The sequence below is a fragment of the Ursus arctos genome, unplaced genomic scaffold (genome assembly GCF_023065955.2).
Source record: "Ursus arctos isolate Adak ecotype North America unplaced genomic scaffold, UrsArc2.0 scaffold_6, whole genome shotgun sequence".
Taxonomy (NCBI): Eukaryota; Metazoa; Chordata; class Mammalia; order Carnivora; family Ursidae; genus Ursus; species Ursus arctos.
In genome coordinates, this window is record NW_026623078.1 from 49,153,345 (window position 1) to 49,169,377 (window position 16,033).

At 38.8% G+C, this 16,033-nt stretch overlaps 1 protein-coding gene across 12 annotated transcripts in view; it reads left to right on the forward strand.

Annotated features, from left to right (window-relative positions):
* CPQ (carboxypeptidase Q) overlaps positions 1-15,831 on the forward strand; it is a 440,125-nt gene extending 424,294 nt beyond the window's left edge. For 10 of the 12 annotated variants that reach the window (XM_057308086.1, XM_057308090.1, XM_057308083.1 and 7 more), the window contains one exon: positions 15,304-15,831. In XM_057308086.1, the coding sequence (XP_057164069.1) occupies positions 15,304-15,467 (164 nt within the window). In that variant the 3' untranslated portion in view covers positions 15,468-15,831. The remainder of the gene's footprint in view (positions 1-15,303) is intronic. The other 2 variants (XM_057308094.1, XM_057308091.1) reach the window with 2 other exon arrangements.
* Positions 15,832-16,033: the final 202 nt, after the last annotated feature.

Genomic DNA, 16,033 nt, shown 5'->3' on the forward strand with positions numbered 1-16,033 from the left:
TTATGGAACTTAATAGAAGGAATTTCAAAAAACACAGGTTCATGTGAGAAGTTACCTGGAAAGAAAAGATGGGCGGTTGTGTGGGCATGGGTCGTCGGGGGATGGCAGATTATTAGGCTTGCCCTTTCCCACCGCTCTGTGAGGCCGAGACTCCTCGTCCTGTGGTCTTCATCTTTCGATGAAGGGATGAATTCAGCACAAGGCAAAAAAAGTCTACAGATCCTCTCACCAGACTCTTTGCTTCTAATCATCATCATAACCTTTAAGCCGAAGTTTATTCATCTGTAAAATGAGGATAATAATAATTAGAGAATCATTATGATGATTTGATAAGATAATGAATGTCAAATGTTTAGTTAAGGCCATGGAACATAGAAAGTACTTAGTAAATCCTGGCTACGATTATGGTCACGATTTTGTTACCTTTTTCATCATTAAATGATATGTCATTGTACAGAACTAATATCCCAGAGACGATAATTAGGAGTGCTATTTCCCGGTCTCTGCACCATGCCCGTCGTGAGAGAGCCTATGCCACCCTCCAGCATGCTCATAAACAATCTTTACTGCATTAAAGTCAGTAACTTGGGGAGAGCGAGGCTTTTTCCTTTTTGAGCTTCATCTGCGGAATCCCACGCAATTTTGGATGTAGCCTTAGTCAACTTATTTCTACGGATGTGCTCTACTAGATTGAAAGTTTCATGACATTCCGTGAGAGCAGACACATTTTAGTTATGCCCGCTGTTGTCTGTCCAGAGCTTAGCAAGGTACTTGGTACTTAGTAGGAGTTCCATAGATATCAGATGAGTGATTATGATCTTCTTTTCAATAGTCTTATATCCAAGTCATGTTTGGCAGAATCCCTAGTGGCTGCCTTACTATGCAGCAATGAGTGCAAGCTTAGTACGTTGTAAATGTCACCATGATCCTAAGTAGTCATTTAACCTATTTATAATAACTGGACAATTGTTTCTATTCTGTATGAAATTAAACAAGAAGAAATCCATGCTTCATGTTCCATATCCTTCATAATGAGGTTTTCTTACCTTAGTAAAGGACAGTATACTTTTCACCTTTGTCAAGAATTCTACAGGCTGGGGAGCCTGGGTGGCTCAGTCGTTAAGCGTCTGCCTTCGGCTCAGGCGTGATCCCGGCGTTCTGGGATCGAGCCCCACATCAGGCTCCTCTGCTGGAAGCCTGCTTCTTCCTCTCCCACTCCCCCTGCTTGTGTTCCCTCTCTCACTGGCTGTCTCTCTCTGTCAAATAAATAAGTAAAATCTTAAAAAAAAAAAAAAAAAGAATTCAAAAGGCTTTAAGAAAAATGACTCAGGAGATGAAACAGCAGGACTCCTGGTGTTATTTATAAGTTTTGTGCTGGAAACTATTTCAGGGTCTGTAGCAGCAAATCTCAAGCACCATTTACCTTATCCAATAATTCTGGAGTTTGAGCATAAATGATGAAAGAGCTAATGACATGTTACCCCACAAAGTAGCATTAGTGTCCTTTGTCGTCCTTGGACTTTTTCTTTTTTTTTTAAGGAACACACAGAAATGTGTAAATTGCGGTTTATCTCACCACAGAAGCATTTAATCAAATGTACTATAATTATATTTTGGGTGGCTATTGAGAATAATCACTATTTCTTCATTATAAGAATTTCCTAAAAATTACATTAATGAGGGTCAACCATAAAAGCATTGGAAATTTAGCTACATTTAAATGTTAAATTTGCACCTCAGCCTTGTAGATTCCCTATAAGCAGATTGCCATGGGCCAGGATCTTTTCATGAGTGTTGGCATTTAATGGATAGTCCTCGAACTGATGTTTTACCTTAAGTGAAATGTGTTTGCGTTAAAAGCATATTCATTTCCAGGCTCCATCTTAAACATTTGCTTCTTTTGTTTTGGAATTCACAAAGCTTTTCGTGTTTAGCTTATTTTTTCCTTCACTGAAAATAATTTGTAGAAAGTTATATTTTAGAAGGTTTTGTGTAAAAAAAATTTTCATCCTTTTAGCAGATAGTCAACTAAAGGAGCTGCATTTAACTGCCAAATGGGAACCTCTTGGGTGACCAAGAAAGAAAAAGCTTATTTGCATAAATAAAATGAAAGCCAATATGTAAAAAGCTTATTTGCATAAATAAAATGAAAGATCAATAACTGAGCCAATATTTACCAAAATTTTCACAACTGTCAATGTCTAATTTTGCTCCATTTTCAAGGATGATGGCTTGAGGCAAGAATCATTCACTATGTGTCTATTCTTGTTTTCTCCTTGGAAGGTGAGGTGGAGAAAACCTCACTAATACTTTGCAGCATTAGCCAAGTAGTTTGTCCTCTTTTTGTTGAACCTGCTGTCTTGTACAAAATCATGGCCACACTTATTTTGGATAAATTTATGCTGTCTGAAACATAAATGAATACGGAGAATAGAAAGAAATCAAGAGACTCTCACTCCCAGATCAATTTTCTTCATTGGCCTAAGCTACCTCTAAATTGATTCACATAACACCATCCCCCTGGTTTCTGGACAGGATACATGTTTTCATTAGTACTTAAATTTTATTTTATATAGCCTCTTTTCAGGTGGGATTGTTTTTAGTAGTAACACTTAATTTTATATATGTATTTCCTGTTTTCCATGGTGTAGCTTCTTGTGACCTTGACACTACGGTATCTAGAAATGAAAAAAAGCCCATCTCAGGGCAGACTCTTGGTCCATCCAGCCCATAATTCCGCTTCTGACAATGGCCCCCGGAGGAATTTTGTGGAGGCCTTGGCTGCCCACCTTGACATGACCTAAAATTATTAAGTGTACCCTCTCAAATAGCCTCATTTCTTTGAAACCTAGTATGGCTTAATCAGCTGTGAATTTATATTTGCTACCTTAAAAGGTACAATTTTAGCCTGTCCTACTTATTGGGGGGATAATGGAGATCCACAGTGTAAATGGAAAGGCATTTGCAGGTTTTCAAGACTGATTCCAATTCCAAATAATGATACCAGCCCTCAGGTGGACTTTCTTGCTAAGAAATACCTGTTGCTTCTTTTCTTTGTCTCATAGCCAGTTCATTCTCTATGCACAGCAAAACATTCAATTCCACAGCAAGCCAACCTTTTTGGTTATAGCATAGTTTAATCAAAGGTTCTTTGAATAGGTAAAGTACCTCCTCTGTCTTTGCTTACAACCTCTTTTTTTAACCTTTTTAATGAGCATAAAGAAGCCAAAGCTTCCTCTTACAAAAGTCATGATTTCTTTTTCCCTATAAGCTATGTGTTTAAGTGCTTGGATTTTATAAATCCATTAGCCTGGCCATGTGGAAGTGAGAATCACTGGTCAGAGGTTGATAAAGTCTCCCTTGTGACCGCTTTCATGAACGTACATCTTCCTATCAACCAGTTGGCCTTCAATACCATAATCATTTAATAGTGGGTGACAAAATTGGGGCTCCAGCTCTCCCATGTCACCCAGGCATTTCTGCAGTACTCCTGCCAACCAGCCTTCCAGAATTATCAATATTCAGTATGGAAAATAAGTCTAGAACAGCATGTCCACGTAATACTTCCAATCCGTCTCATTCCCTTGTCTCTGCTGGCCAACAGAATGGGAGATGGCAAGCAGACAAAGGTTTGTATCTTAACACCTGCCTTCTGCTGCACAGTAGCTTTGTAACTTTTTTGCATCTGTAGCCAGAAATCAAAATTTGTTCATTTGAGCATGATTATAGGAAAACCCAGGATAATTTTAAGGCTTTCATTGTAAATACCATACTAGAAACAATCTTTAGAGTCTTTCCAAGTCCAAGACCCACATACATTGAATGTTCTGACAGTGTTCTCTGTCAGAAACCATTTTTACTGATGTTTTCTTAGTGAGCGTCATTCCCCAAGTGTGGAGAGAAACTGCAGAAAAGCATTTACAAGGAATCACGTTGGCGCCGATAGGTGGGAATCTTATTGACATGGGGCCATGAAAGAAGAATGGATAATAAGTTCTGTGTGGGCAAAGGGAGAAAAATAAATTGGAACCAATATATAAAAATGAGGAAGATTCAAAATTACCCCTCCCAAAGTAGTACCGATGTTATTTTGTGTTACAAAAACAGAGAGAAAGACAGGTGGTATGGGTGTTTCTTTACAGCTCTATACGAAGCTAGAAATACACACGCACACGCATAAATCGTAAACTCAAAGATAAGGACCTTATCACATACGAATGTGATTGTTCATTTAAGGTTTGTGGGTAGATGGTATTAAATTATAATTTTCTGAAAGGTACAATCATGACCCTCGTGTGGAAGGTGGAAGGCAGTTCAAGAGAGAAATAAGGATATTAAGGGGTCGGGAGATGTCAAGGACAAGCCCAATATTAAACAGAAACACAGATATATGTTTATATCTATCAGTGCTTGCTCGGTGCTTTTGCTTATTAGGGTGCTCATTGGTAAAATTATAGATGATGACTTTGTGGGAAACTTAACTTTTGAGAAGGGAGAATACGATTGTTCTTTTATGGTTTGTATGGTGGTTAATAGTTATAATGAATAGTTATATTAATAGTTATAATTTTCTAAAAGGTAAAATCATGATGTTCATGCAAATATAAAATAAACACATATCAAAGAATTTCATTCAATTAATTAATAAGGAAGCCAGTAGGTATTAATACCAATTGATAGAGCATTTAAGAAACTATGCAATTTAATAAAGAAATATTAGGATAAGATTGCTAGATTAGATTAAAAAAACTGGTTAATGTCTTAGAGGCCAATAAATTGTAACCTTTAGGATTATCTGTTCTTCAGGACAGAGATCATTTTCATCTCTACTAGATAAAAATCTATGAGTTAAAATATAAATTCAGTAAGTCTGCAACCCCAATCAATAGTAAGCAGTGAGTCAAACTACATCCATTCTCCTAGAAAATCTTTAGGTGGACTTTGCTCCTGAATGACATGGAAAAGATGTGCCGCCCACCTTTCTGGCCTATTTCTAAGTCGTGGTCGATTTCTCTAACAGTGGTGAAAAGTATGAGAACATATGTGTAACCCGGAACAGAGCGTTTGGATCTCAGCTTGTATATGAAATATCACATGTTTTTAGTAATGAGAACCTACTTGGCAAGAGCTGAGAGTAGAATCCCCAGAAAGCAGGCTTTACTTACCAGAAGTTGCTAGAGAGAGAGAGAGAGAGGATGAAACCAATCAATATTCTTCTCTACTTTTGTCCAATTTGATATTTAATAATTCTTTCATCTATCAATTTAGTGAGTCAACAAATATTTATTGAGCTTCTATTCCACGCCGGGCATTGGGAATTGGGACAAAAAGACAAAGTTCTTGCCGTTGTGGAGCTTATATTCTAACGGGAAAGACAGGCAGCAAATAATGAAACTGTTACAAGAATACTGTACTTTTAAAGATTTTATTTATTTATTTGACAGAGACAGCTACAGCCAGCGAAAGAGGGAACACAAGCAGGGGGAGTGGGAGAGGAAGAAGCAGGCTCCCAGCGGAGGAGCCTGATGTGGGGCTCGATCCCATAACGCCGGGATCACGCCCCGAGCCGAAGGCAGACGCTTAATGACTGCGCTACGCAGGCGCCCCAAGAATACTGTACTTTTAGACAGTGAAAAGGAGGAGAATGAGGGATCAGAGGGGAGGAATTCTAGATACAATGGCCCAGGAACTCTCAGGAGGACTGGCAGGCCCTTGAGAGTGTGGCCCAGACAGAGCAGAGGACTTGGTGACAGATGTGCTCTGCTGTTCATCTTCTGATAGGTAGTCCCAGGCTCCCCACTGTATGAACATAATTTAAGTCTTCACTTTTTCATGGTCCAGGACACCTCCTATTTGAATTTCTGTCTCCATGTCATGAGGCAGAAATTGGTATGGGGGACCAGAGCAATGAACGGGATAAATTGTGCAAATTGTTTCCCACTGTGGAGTAAGTAGTTACAGATTCCTGGGATACGACAGTGAGAGAAGGTACAGAACACTGGTTAGGAGCACGGTTTTTAGATCAGAGACACCTGGATTTGAATCCTATCTCTACCACTTACTATTGTATGACTTTAGACAAGTTCCTTAAATCTATTTTCCATCTGTTAATGACACGTGTTGATCAGCCCCTCACGGGGTTACATGAAATAATCTCCATAAAGCCCTAAGCACACAAGAAGCACTCAACAAATAGTGTCCTTGTTATTCCTGCTGTGGGAGAGTCTGTAGTACCAGCTTTGTGCAGCAGGGATTAATTAGTCTTGAGGTTGCTATATAGGTCTTCAACGTTATAGAAAGATGAATCATTATCATAGAGTTCAGGTACATGGGAACTGGAGGCTCACCAGGTCTGGTGGTGTTGACTTAAGCTATGTGGTCAAAGTTATGCCAGCAGCCAATCCAAGCTTTACAAAGAGATAGAAGGTGCAGGCTTATGCCCTGAACCTTTTCAGCACAGACTCGGCAATTCTTGGGTAAATTAAGAGTTTAGAAACTAAAATTATAATACTTTTTATGGAGTTTTGACTGGGGATGTGTTTTCCTTTCCTTTCTTTTCTTTTCTTTTCTTTTCTTTTCTTTTCTTTTCTTTTCTTTTCTTTTCTTTTCCTTTCTTTTCCTTTCCTTTCCTTTCCTTTCCTTTCCTTTCCTTTCCTTTCCTTTCCTTTCCTGTTCTTTTTTTTTCCTTTCCTGCTTAGAAGTTGCTTTCTCTTCTGGAGAGCTATGGGTTAGGAAACTATTAATTAACTGCTTCGCACTCTGATTTTCAAAGAGATTTAATACAGTAGGGATAAAGCTGCCCTTTTTGAAAAGGAAGATTAAATGTCTGCAAAGTCCATGAATTGATTTTCTAATTGTTTTGGCAATAATGTTTTTCATTGATAATGTTGCTAAAAGAAATAATTTTAATTAAAGTTTAAATGTCTTTTCAGTTTTTATGGATTCTAGAGGGACCATTTTCTTGCAGGGAATAAGTTAAGACCATAACATTCTTCTCTAACCCCACAATTATGACCAGGGGAATGTCTGTAATACATTCCATTGCAATTAAATTGCATACCCCAGACTGTTCAAGATCTGTTTATAAAGGAGAAATGGATTTTCCACAGCTGCTTGCCTGTTAGTGCATCTTTCATGCAACGTTGCAGCAGCCAATGTATGTGCTGAAATAACAGACTTGAATTTAAACTTTCAAAGCTTTCAGATGTCTTTCAAAAACTTCTCATTGCATGAATTGCTTAATTTGTGTACATGAAAATCCACTGATGACAAATGAATGAGAGTCAACCTACAAAAAGAGGAGGCTGTGAGAATCTTTGTATATTTGCCCCCCCATCTTTTTAGGAATTAGTAGGTATTCAGTCTTGTTCCAATATCCTGCACAGAGCACAGTCATTACTGAGATCTCTCTGTGAAGATTGGAATCTGCTGTGAACAGGATGGGGCAGGTTGGATATTTCTTACAATATTCACTGGACCATCTTCACCCAGTCACACAGCTGGAAAATACTTTCTGAGATGAATGTTTATAGAAAAGATTCAGAGAGGAGAGGAGAGAAAGGGATGAGAAGGAGGAGAAGGAACAATAATCCAAGCCAGTTCAAGGTGGGGTCATATAGAATAGACGTGGTCCAGGTATTTCATCTTTAAAAACAGTTGTCAGAATTTCAGCTTATTAAATTAGAATTTTAGGTCCCTCTAAGTTGCATTTAATTAATCAAGCTGCTGTGTATGTATTGGGTCATCCCTATGGATCTATAACATCTGTAATAAAGTATTAATTGAGTGCCTACTAATTTTCACCAGAACCTTGAAAGTCAGATCTTAATAGCCCCATCTGATGAGTGAGAAAACTAAGGCTAAAAAGCCTTCTATGAGTCACCCAAAGTCACCCAGTTATTAAGCAGAAGAGTTTGAATTTGAACCCAGGCCTGTCTGACTCTAACCCCTGTGTTCTCAGCTGTATCTCCCTCCATAGGTCCAACTTCTTGGCTGGCAATCTCAAGGATATGTCTTCACATCCTTAAATTCCAAACCTCCTTTAGAAATAATTTCCTAACAGTGAGCTGCCCTAATAATGCTCTGGTTTATTTCCAGGGGGTGAATGTTGGCCTTCAGAGCAGGCTCCTTCCTACCAGCTTTCTATTTCTAAAAAGCATTTGATGATTCCCTGTTCAGAGCTCATATACCTGTCAAAAGAGACTGCAATTTATCCCCAGGGATAGTTAACATTCCCTCCACCCATGAGAGCATGTCAGGTGCTCTTAGAAATTGAAATGCAGGCTCTTGCTCCGTGCTGGACTTTTAGAGTAGTAGCTGTCACTGATAAAATGTCTCCTCGGAATTGCAGAGACAAAGCTGCAAGGCAGCCAACAGGCCCACCTTCTATTGCCTGTGGTTATCAGCATTCTCACTGGTAATATCGGATTTTCTGGAGTTGTTTTAGTTTTATAAAATGTTCGTGGGAACTTCGATGCTCTCTGAGGAAATGCCTTCTGTAATGTTCCAGTTGTGAGGGGAGGCGGCCAAATTCCCACCCATCTGGAGGGCAAGTTCTTTCAGTCTGAGACTGAAAGGGAATTTCAGAGGCCTGGAGAGGGCATACACAAGTATATCTTGCTTCTATTTTTTCAATATGGAATTTGGAGCCTTTCCTGTCAGCCATCATGCAGTGTCTTTAAGAAGCGCTGGATTGGAGGAAAACAGCCCCAAGTGAGCCATACTCTGTCTGCTGCAATGAAATGTCCTTTCCTGTTTCTTCGTGTACACGATTCTAATTCATCTTCCATCTACCCTCGGTGACTTTCACTCTTTGAACTCCTTGACTTTGTCCTTAACTTGTACCTGAATTTGCATTCTCTGGATCCCAGAGAGCATATGCTCCTCACCAGTTTCAGCTCGTTCTAAAATGTCACGGTTTCTGTGCAAATGCTTCTTGTTCCTACCAAAGTAAACACACAGATTTGTCTCTCCTGGGTGTGCAGTGAGATCATGAATAAGGAATCTTCTGGTTTTAAAATGGACCTCTGGCCTTTTCACTGGGAATTTTGGTTATCTTCGTTCATATGCTTTCTAGAGAATTTCAGAAACTAGGATATTCTCATGTGGCCCTGGTCTTTGTCACTTGCCCCCCAGACTATACCTCTTCCCTAGCCTTCTCTTCACCACCGTGGTGTTTACACAACTCCACCTCTACATTCCTCTGGAGCATCTCCCTAAGGTGCAACTCTAGTCTCCCTGCCTTCCTGCCCAATGGCTCCCAAGGGCTCTTGGGAACCAATTGTACATATAATGAATGTACAATGAACTACATTCCATCTATTTTCAGCCTTATATTCAGGACCTTCCACAGCTGGTTACCAATAATTTATCTGCCAATAATTAACCTAAGTTACCCCCCCATACACACTTCACCCAAACTGGAATGCTGATGTACTCTTTCACCTGGAATGTTTGCGCCCCATCTCTTGTCTGTTGGCATCTTAAGTACTTACGTTAAAATTCTCTTTTACCACTCTGTATCAATCCTCACCTTTCACTGTCTTATATTGTGGCCCTGGAGGCTGTTATGGACTGCATTAACAAATCACGCCTTCCCTCTGGCTTATGATTGGGTTTGGCAATGGGGAGGCCCCATAGGATATGGGAGGCACCAGCAGGAAACTGACTGATTCCCTGGCTTCTACAAATAGCCATGCCTCCTCTGGTGACCCTCTCCTGCAGCCAGAGCTGCTTTCTTTGCCTTCTAAGCCTGGGAGTGGTAATGGCGCTCGGCGCTCTTTGTTGCCAGCCCTAGGTGCTTCAGCATCTCTTCTGCTCTGTTTAACCCTGAGCACTCTTTGTAAATAGTCCTTTCACCAGATTCTCCAGGTTACCTATTTGGAGCATCCCATCTGTTTCCGACAAGAACTCTGACTGGTACAGCACCTTCAAGGGCCAGTTCACTCATAAAATTCACCAGTTTCATTCATTAGCTCAACAAATGCACCTTCATCTTCTACTTGGCACTATGTTACAGACACTGATGACAGAGTAGAGAACAAAACGGAGGCCTTACCTTCTGAGAGCTTACAGCATAGTGGGGAAATCCGATGTCAAACCTGCAATTATAACAAAAGATGGTGGAGATTATAAGAGAAGTATGGAGTGCACACAGCAAGGGGACCTAGCCTAGGGGCCAAAGAAGGTCATTCAGCTACATGAGCCATCTGCTCTCTTTGTCCTTTCCTCATGGCACTCAGTACATTCTGTGTTATTATTGCTTGTGGACACTCTGTCAAAAGCTGTCTCTTTTAAGAGCAGCAGCTGTGTCTTTTTCACCTTTATGTCTGCCTCAGTCCTTAGACCACTGCCTAGAATATTGTAGGAACTCAAGTACTTGTCCAGTTGAACTGATCGAGCCTTCTGAATATTTGTGGACCTCAGCTCCAGCCCATTCACTGACGATTTTACATTATCAGGTGGGAGGATGGTCAGACCCCACTTTTTCAGAGCCACTGGGCTAACAGAAAACATGTTTTACTAGTTTAGAAAGAAAAATCATGAATTGGAAGAACTCTCCTCCACATGGGTGAAGGGTTTGATAGGCATTGTCAGTTTAATATACCCGGTTTTGGATATTTACTGGCAGGCATTGGAGTCATTAGTTGTCAGAGGTGAGAGTTGAGTTTTTCTTTTATACTTTTTTTTTTTAGCCTCACTGGCTTGCATTGTGTTTAATAGCACCATAGCTGAACTCAGTGTGAAATATGAATGGAGAGAAATCTAAATTCTACTTCAGAGCAAGGAGTCTGGGGACATAGACTGAGGAAGACCTTGGCACAAAGTTTTAAAAACTTGGGTTGGGATAGAGAAAATGTAGACAGCATCCTGAGGCCATGAAGGTGTCAGGAACAAGGACAGGGTCCAATCCACAGGGCAGGAAGTAGAGGACTATGGGAAGAGAACTCTGCTAACATGCTAGACCAGAAGTTTGTAGATACATTCTTCCCCTCAAAAAATAATTTTGGGTAAAACGATAATTGTCTTTCTATAATACATGGCTTAGTGAGGCCAAGCAAGGGAATTCCTCAGAGATGAAAAATGGTAAAGCAAAAATTTATAGAGGTAAGAAAACTCTGGAGCCTGGCATTTGTGTGAGGGTATCTGCCAATTCCTGTTTCCCTGGACAGTGGTTTTTAATGAGCAGTGAGTGCATCTGGAGATAAAGAGGCCCTAGTGTCCTTATGTAAGATATTGATTAACTTTGGCTAAATATGTGAGCTATGATTTCTAAGGTTTCCACTGATGGAATTGAAATAAAGTATCTAACCTCCAAACTAGTAGAGTAGGAGGGGAAAAAAGGAAGGATGGGGGGGGGTAAGTCAACACAAAGGAAGGCAAGAAAGAAAAGGGGAAAAAAACCAAATCTAAAAAACAAAATTAACAAATAGAAAGCAAAAACTAGGATGGCATAAATGAATTCAATTTAATAGTAATCACAGTCTTCATAAAGAAATTATACTGTCGAGTTAAAATTCAGACTGTTAGACTAGATTTTTAAAATTCAACTTTAAAGTCTTCATAAGTGAAACCTCTAAAAACATAAGGAGCGAGGTAGAGTGCAAGTAAAATGATGGGAGAAGACATACTAGGGTAAAGGAAGAAGGTAGGGCTATATTAAATATTAGGAAAAGCTAACTTCAAGACAAAAAGCATTACTAAAACTGAAGAGAATAACTACATTAATAAAGATGTTCAATTTTCCAGGAAGCTGTAATTCTAAATTTGTATGCCCCAATAGTGTAAGTTTGAAATATATAAAAAAGAAATTGCTGGAACTACAAGAAAAAAAAATACAGAATCACAGAGGGACATTTTCACATATCCCTCTCAAAATTGATAGCTCAAATAGACAATAAATCAGTAAGATGTTAAACGATTTGAAGAAACAAGCTTGATCTCACACATATACACAACACACAGAAAACACATTCTTTTCCACACATGGAACATTTATAAAAATGGATCATACAATAGGCCACAGAGAAAATCTCAATAGAATGAAAAGAATCTGTATCATACAGCCTGCATTCTCTAAGTTAAATTAGAAATCAATAATGAAAAAATAACTAAGGAAACCCCCATACTTTTAAAAATTAGAAAACACATTGTAACTTATGAGTCAAAGAAAAAAATCAAACCAGGAATTGGTGACTATTTAGAATTGAGTGACCTTGAAAATACTGCTCAGAATTGGTGGGATATAGATATAGCTGAAGCAGCAGTAGGAGGAAGATTGTAGTCTTCTTGCTTATGCTGGAGACAGAGAAAGCTGATAAGCAATAAACTGAACATGCAACTCAAGACGTTAAAAAGAAAAGCAAATAAAGCCAAAGCAAGAAGGAGGGAAACAATAAATATGAGTAGGAATCAATGGAAGAAAAACCACTCTATAGTAGAGTGTGTTAAAAAAATTGTCTTTTTCTTTTTTTTCCAAAAGACTAATACAACTGACAAACTGCTGGCAAGACTGATGAACAAAAAAGAGAGAAGACACTAGTAACTAATACGGAGAATGAAAAAAAGTGCATTCCCATACATGCAGACATCAACAGAGATAAACACAGGATATTCCTGATAACTTCATGCTGATTATTTTGATTTTGATTATTTTGAATATTTGGGCAAAACTCACACATTCCTTAAAAAATATAATTTCCAAAGTTAATTCAAGAAGAAATACAAAATCCCAATAGCCCAATAACCAGGATAGAAATCGAATCATTAGTTAAAATATTTACCATAAGCAAAGTATCAGACTTAGATGGTTTTGTGAAGAGTTCTACAAAAAAACCAGGAAGTGATTCATTCTAATCTTACACAAACTGCTCCAGAGTGTACAGAAGAAGGAACACCTGCCTTTTTATGAATTAGATATATCCTTGATGCTAAAAATGGATAGCCACAAACAGAAAATGCAATTTTTTTAAATGTATAATTTCCAATTAGCGACAAAAAGTATAAGCCTTGGAGAAAAGAAAACTAACAAAAAGGTATGCAAGCTGTATCACAAAACTAAATAAAGATGCTACAGAAGACTTCAATAAATGGAAACATATCATGGGGCGCCTGGGTGGCACAGCGGTTAAGCGTCTGCCTTCGGCTCAGGGCGTGATCCCGGCATTATGGGATCGAGCCCCACATCAGGCTCCTCTGCTATGAGCCTGCTTCTTCCTCTCCCACTCCCCCTGCTTGTGTTCCCTCTCTCGCTGGCTGTCTCTATCTCTGTCGAATAAATAAATAAAATCTTTTTAAAAAATAAATAAATAAATGGAAACATATCAATACAACATTTTCATGGATAAGAATACAATATCCTAATAGAAAGATGTGAGTTTTCCCCAAACTGACTTGTCGATTAACACAATTTCCATCAAAATCTAAAAATATTTTTTGTACAATTTTAAAATGATTCCAAACTTCATCTGAAAGATCAGTTAAGAATAGTAAGACATTCCTGAAGGGGAAGGAAGAGAAGGTGACAGAATTTGCTCTGCCAGATTACAAGAAATAGAAAACAGTAGTAATTAAGCTACTAGTCGTAATTAAGACACTTCTTATTCTTAGTATCTAAAATATTTTAAGAATTCCTACAAATCAGTAAGAAAAGACAAATCAATTGAAAAATGGGCAAAAGGCATGAAAAAGCATTACACAAAAGAGAAACATAAATGACAAAAAATACATATATGAAAACATGCTCAATCTCACTAATAATTTTAAAAATTAAAGTTAAAATCATAATGAGATAATATTTCATACCTACCAGATTAGCAAATATTAGCTTGACAAGAGCAAGTGCTAGAGAGGATGTGAAACAAGAGGAAGACTCATATACTGACAGCGGAAATGCACGTTGGAAAGGGCAACATTTTGGAATTACACGATAAAATTAAACACACACCTACTGTATAGCCCAGCAATTCCATTCCTTTATTTAGATGCTAGAGAATGCTGCTAGCAACATATAATAACAGAAAACTGGAAACAACCTAAATGTCCATCATCACAAAAATGGATAAATAAATGCAATGAAATAACATACAACAATAAGAAATGAAAGTACTATAGCTATACACACTGAGCGGAGGAAGCAAGTCACAGAAATATATCTAGTGTATATGTTTCAAAGGCAGACAGTGTTAAACATTTATTTATTTAGTTAGTTATTTGTAATGCCATCTAAATATACAGCAAAATCATTATTTTTTTAAATCGAAGAGTGATTAACACACAAGCAGAATGGGAAAGTGGGTACCTCTGGAGGGAGGAAAGGATCGGCACGGGGTGGGGGAACTCATAAAATGGGCCTCAAAGGTACCGGTATTATTTTTCCTGCGTTGGATTGTGGGCATACGCATACTTTTTATATAGTCACCCATCCGTGATACGCATTTGTGTTCTCTGCAATCTTCTGTAGTTCACAATAAGACAGTATGTACATAAGCTAATACGGCCAGACGATAAAGAACTGCAGTTGGAATCCATAAACTGGGCCCCAGAGGTTCTGAAGGATGACTAACAGACAGCAGAGACTCCCCAGAGCTATGGTCCATGGTGGAAGCTAGAGAAAAGCTTCACTAGGGAGAGAAGAAAGCTCTTAAGTGGGGCAGAGATGCCTGCTGGTGCCCTTAGAGTTGTTGGGAAATTTCATGGGAAGTAGATGAGTGATTTGAGAAGAAAACTTGAGCAAAGGAGTGTGGGTTTTCTCTTGTATCCAGGAAGGTACATAATTTGTACTCTTGCAGATACAAAAGCAGATATTATCTTTTTATAAATAAATAGGACATTTGTATCAGTTACTTAAACAAATAAAGGTTTATTTTCTTTAACGTGGCAGATAGTCCAGAAGCAGGCAACGTAGAGCCTGTTCAGTGGGCTAACAGTGTTTTCTAAATCCAGGCTCCTTCTCTCTTTCCACTCGGCCGTTTTGGGTGTGTGGGCTTTTTGGCCCATGCAGCTCCAAACTTTTTATCTACTTTTAATGCAGCACTAGGACATTTTCCTGACCCTTGTCAGCAAAGTAAAGGCTTTCCTAGAACTCTCCCACAGCCTGCCACTCATATCCTAGTAGTAAGAATGGTGTTCACTTGGCCATTTCGTGCTGCCGGAGAGCCTGGGAAAGTAACGACTTTGCCATTGGGACCTGCATAGTAGGAGCAGGAAGAGTGAAGTGGGGAAGAGTAGCGATGGTTTCTGAGCAGCTGTTTGGCCATCTCTGTTGAAATACTTCACTAAGAATTCTTCCTCTCTTCTCCCCAGGAGCCAGTCTACTTGATGATCTCTATAAATATTTCTCCTTCCATCACTCCCATGGAGACACCATGACTGTCATGGACCCAAAGCAGATGAATGTGGCTGCCGCTGTTTGGGCTGTTGTCTCTTATGTCATTGCAGACATGGAAGAAATGCTGCCCAGGTCTTAGCAAGAACAAGAAAGCAAGCACTTTTGTCCTTTCTGGCCAGGAATGCTGGGCCTGCAGCTCCAGGAAGTCCCTCTGCAACTAACAATTTCATCTCACCTGATCCATTTTCAAAGCACAGTACTTTCTCATACTTTCTGTTACTATCTTTCTTGATACTTTCCAAATTCTCTGTTTCTAGAGGAAGAAATGATCCCCACCCCCACATGGAGTCAAAATATGGTAGGGATCACAGTGGGGACTTTCTTTATACCACCTGTAAAAATTATTGATTCTGCTTTGAAAGTAAATACTGGATAAATATTTGGAAGCACTCTGGTTTTTATGTGTGTATTGATAAACATTAAATCAAATACAGTGACACCAATTTTTATGTTATTTTTCAAAGGAGTTGAGGAATACACAATTGTAGCATGGTCTTAATTGAATGTGTGGAGGCATTTGGCTTTCTAATTTGTACATTTTCATTTCACTAGAATTTTTAAAATCAAATATGAATTTTTTTAATTAACAGAAAAAAAAGATATCACCATTTGGAGATAAAAATCAAGTGTGTATAAACTAGTTGC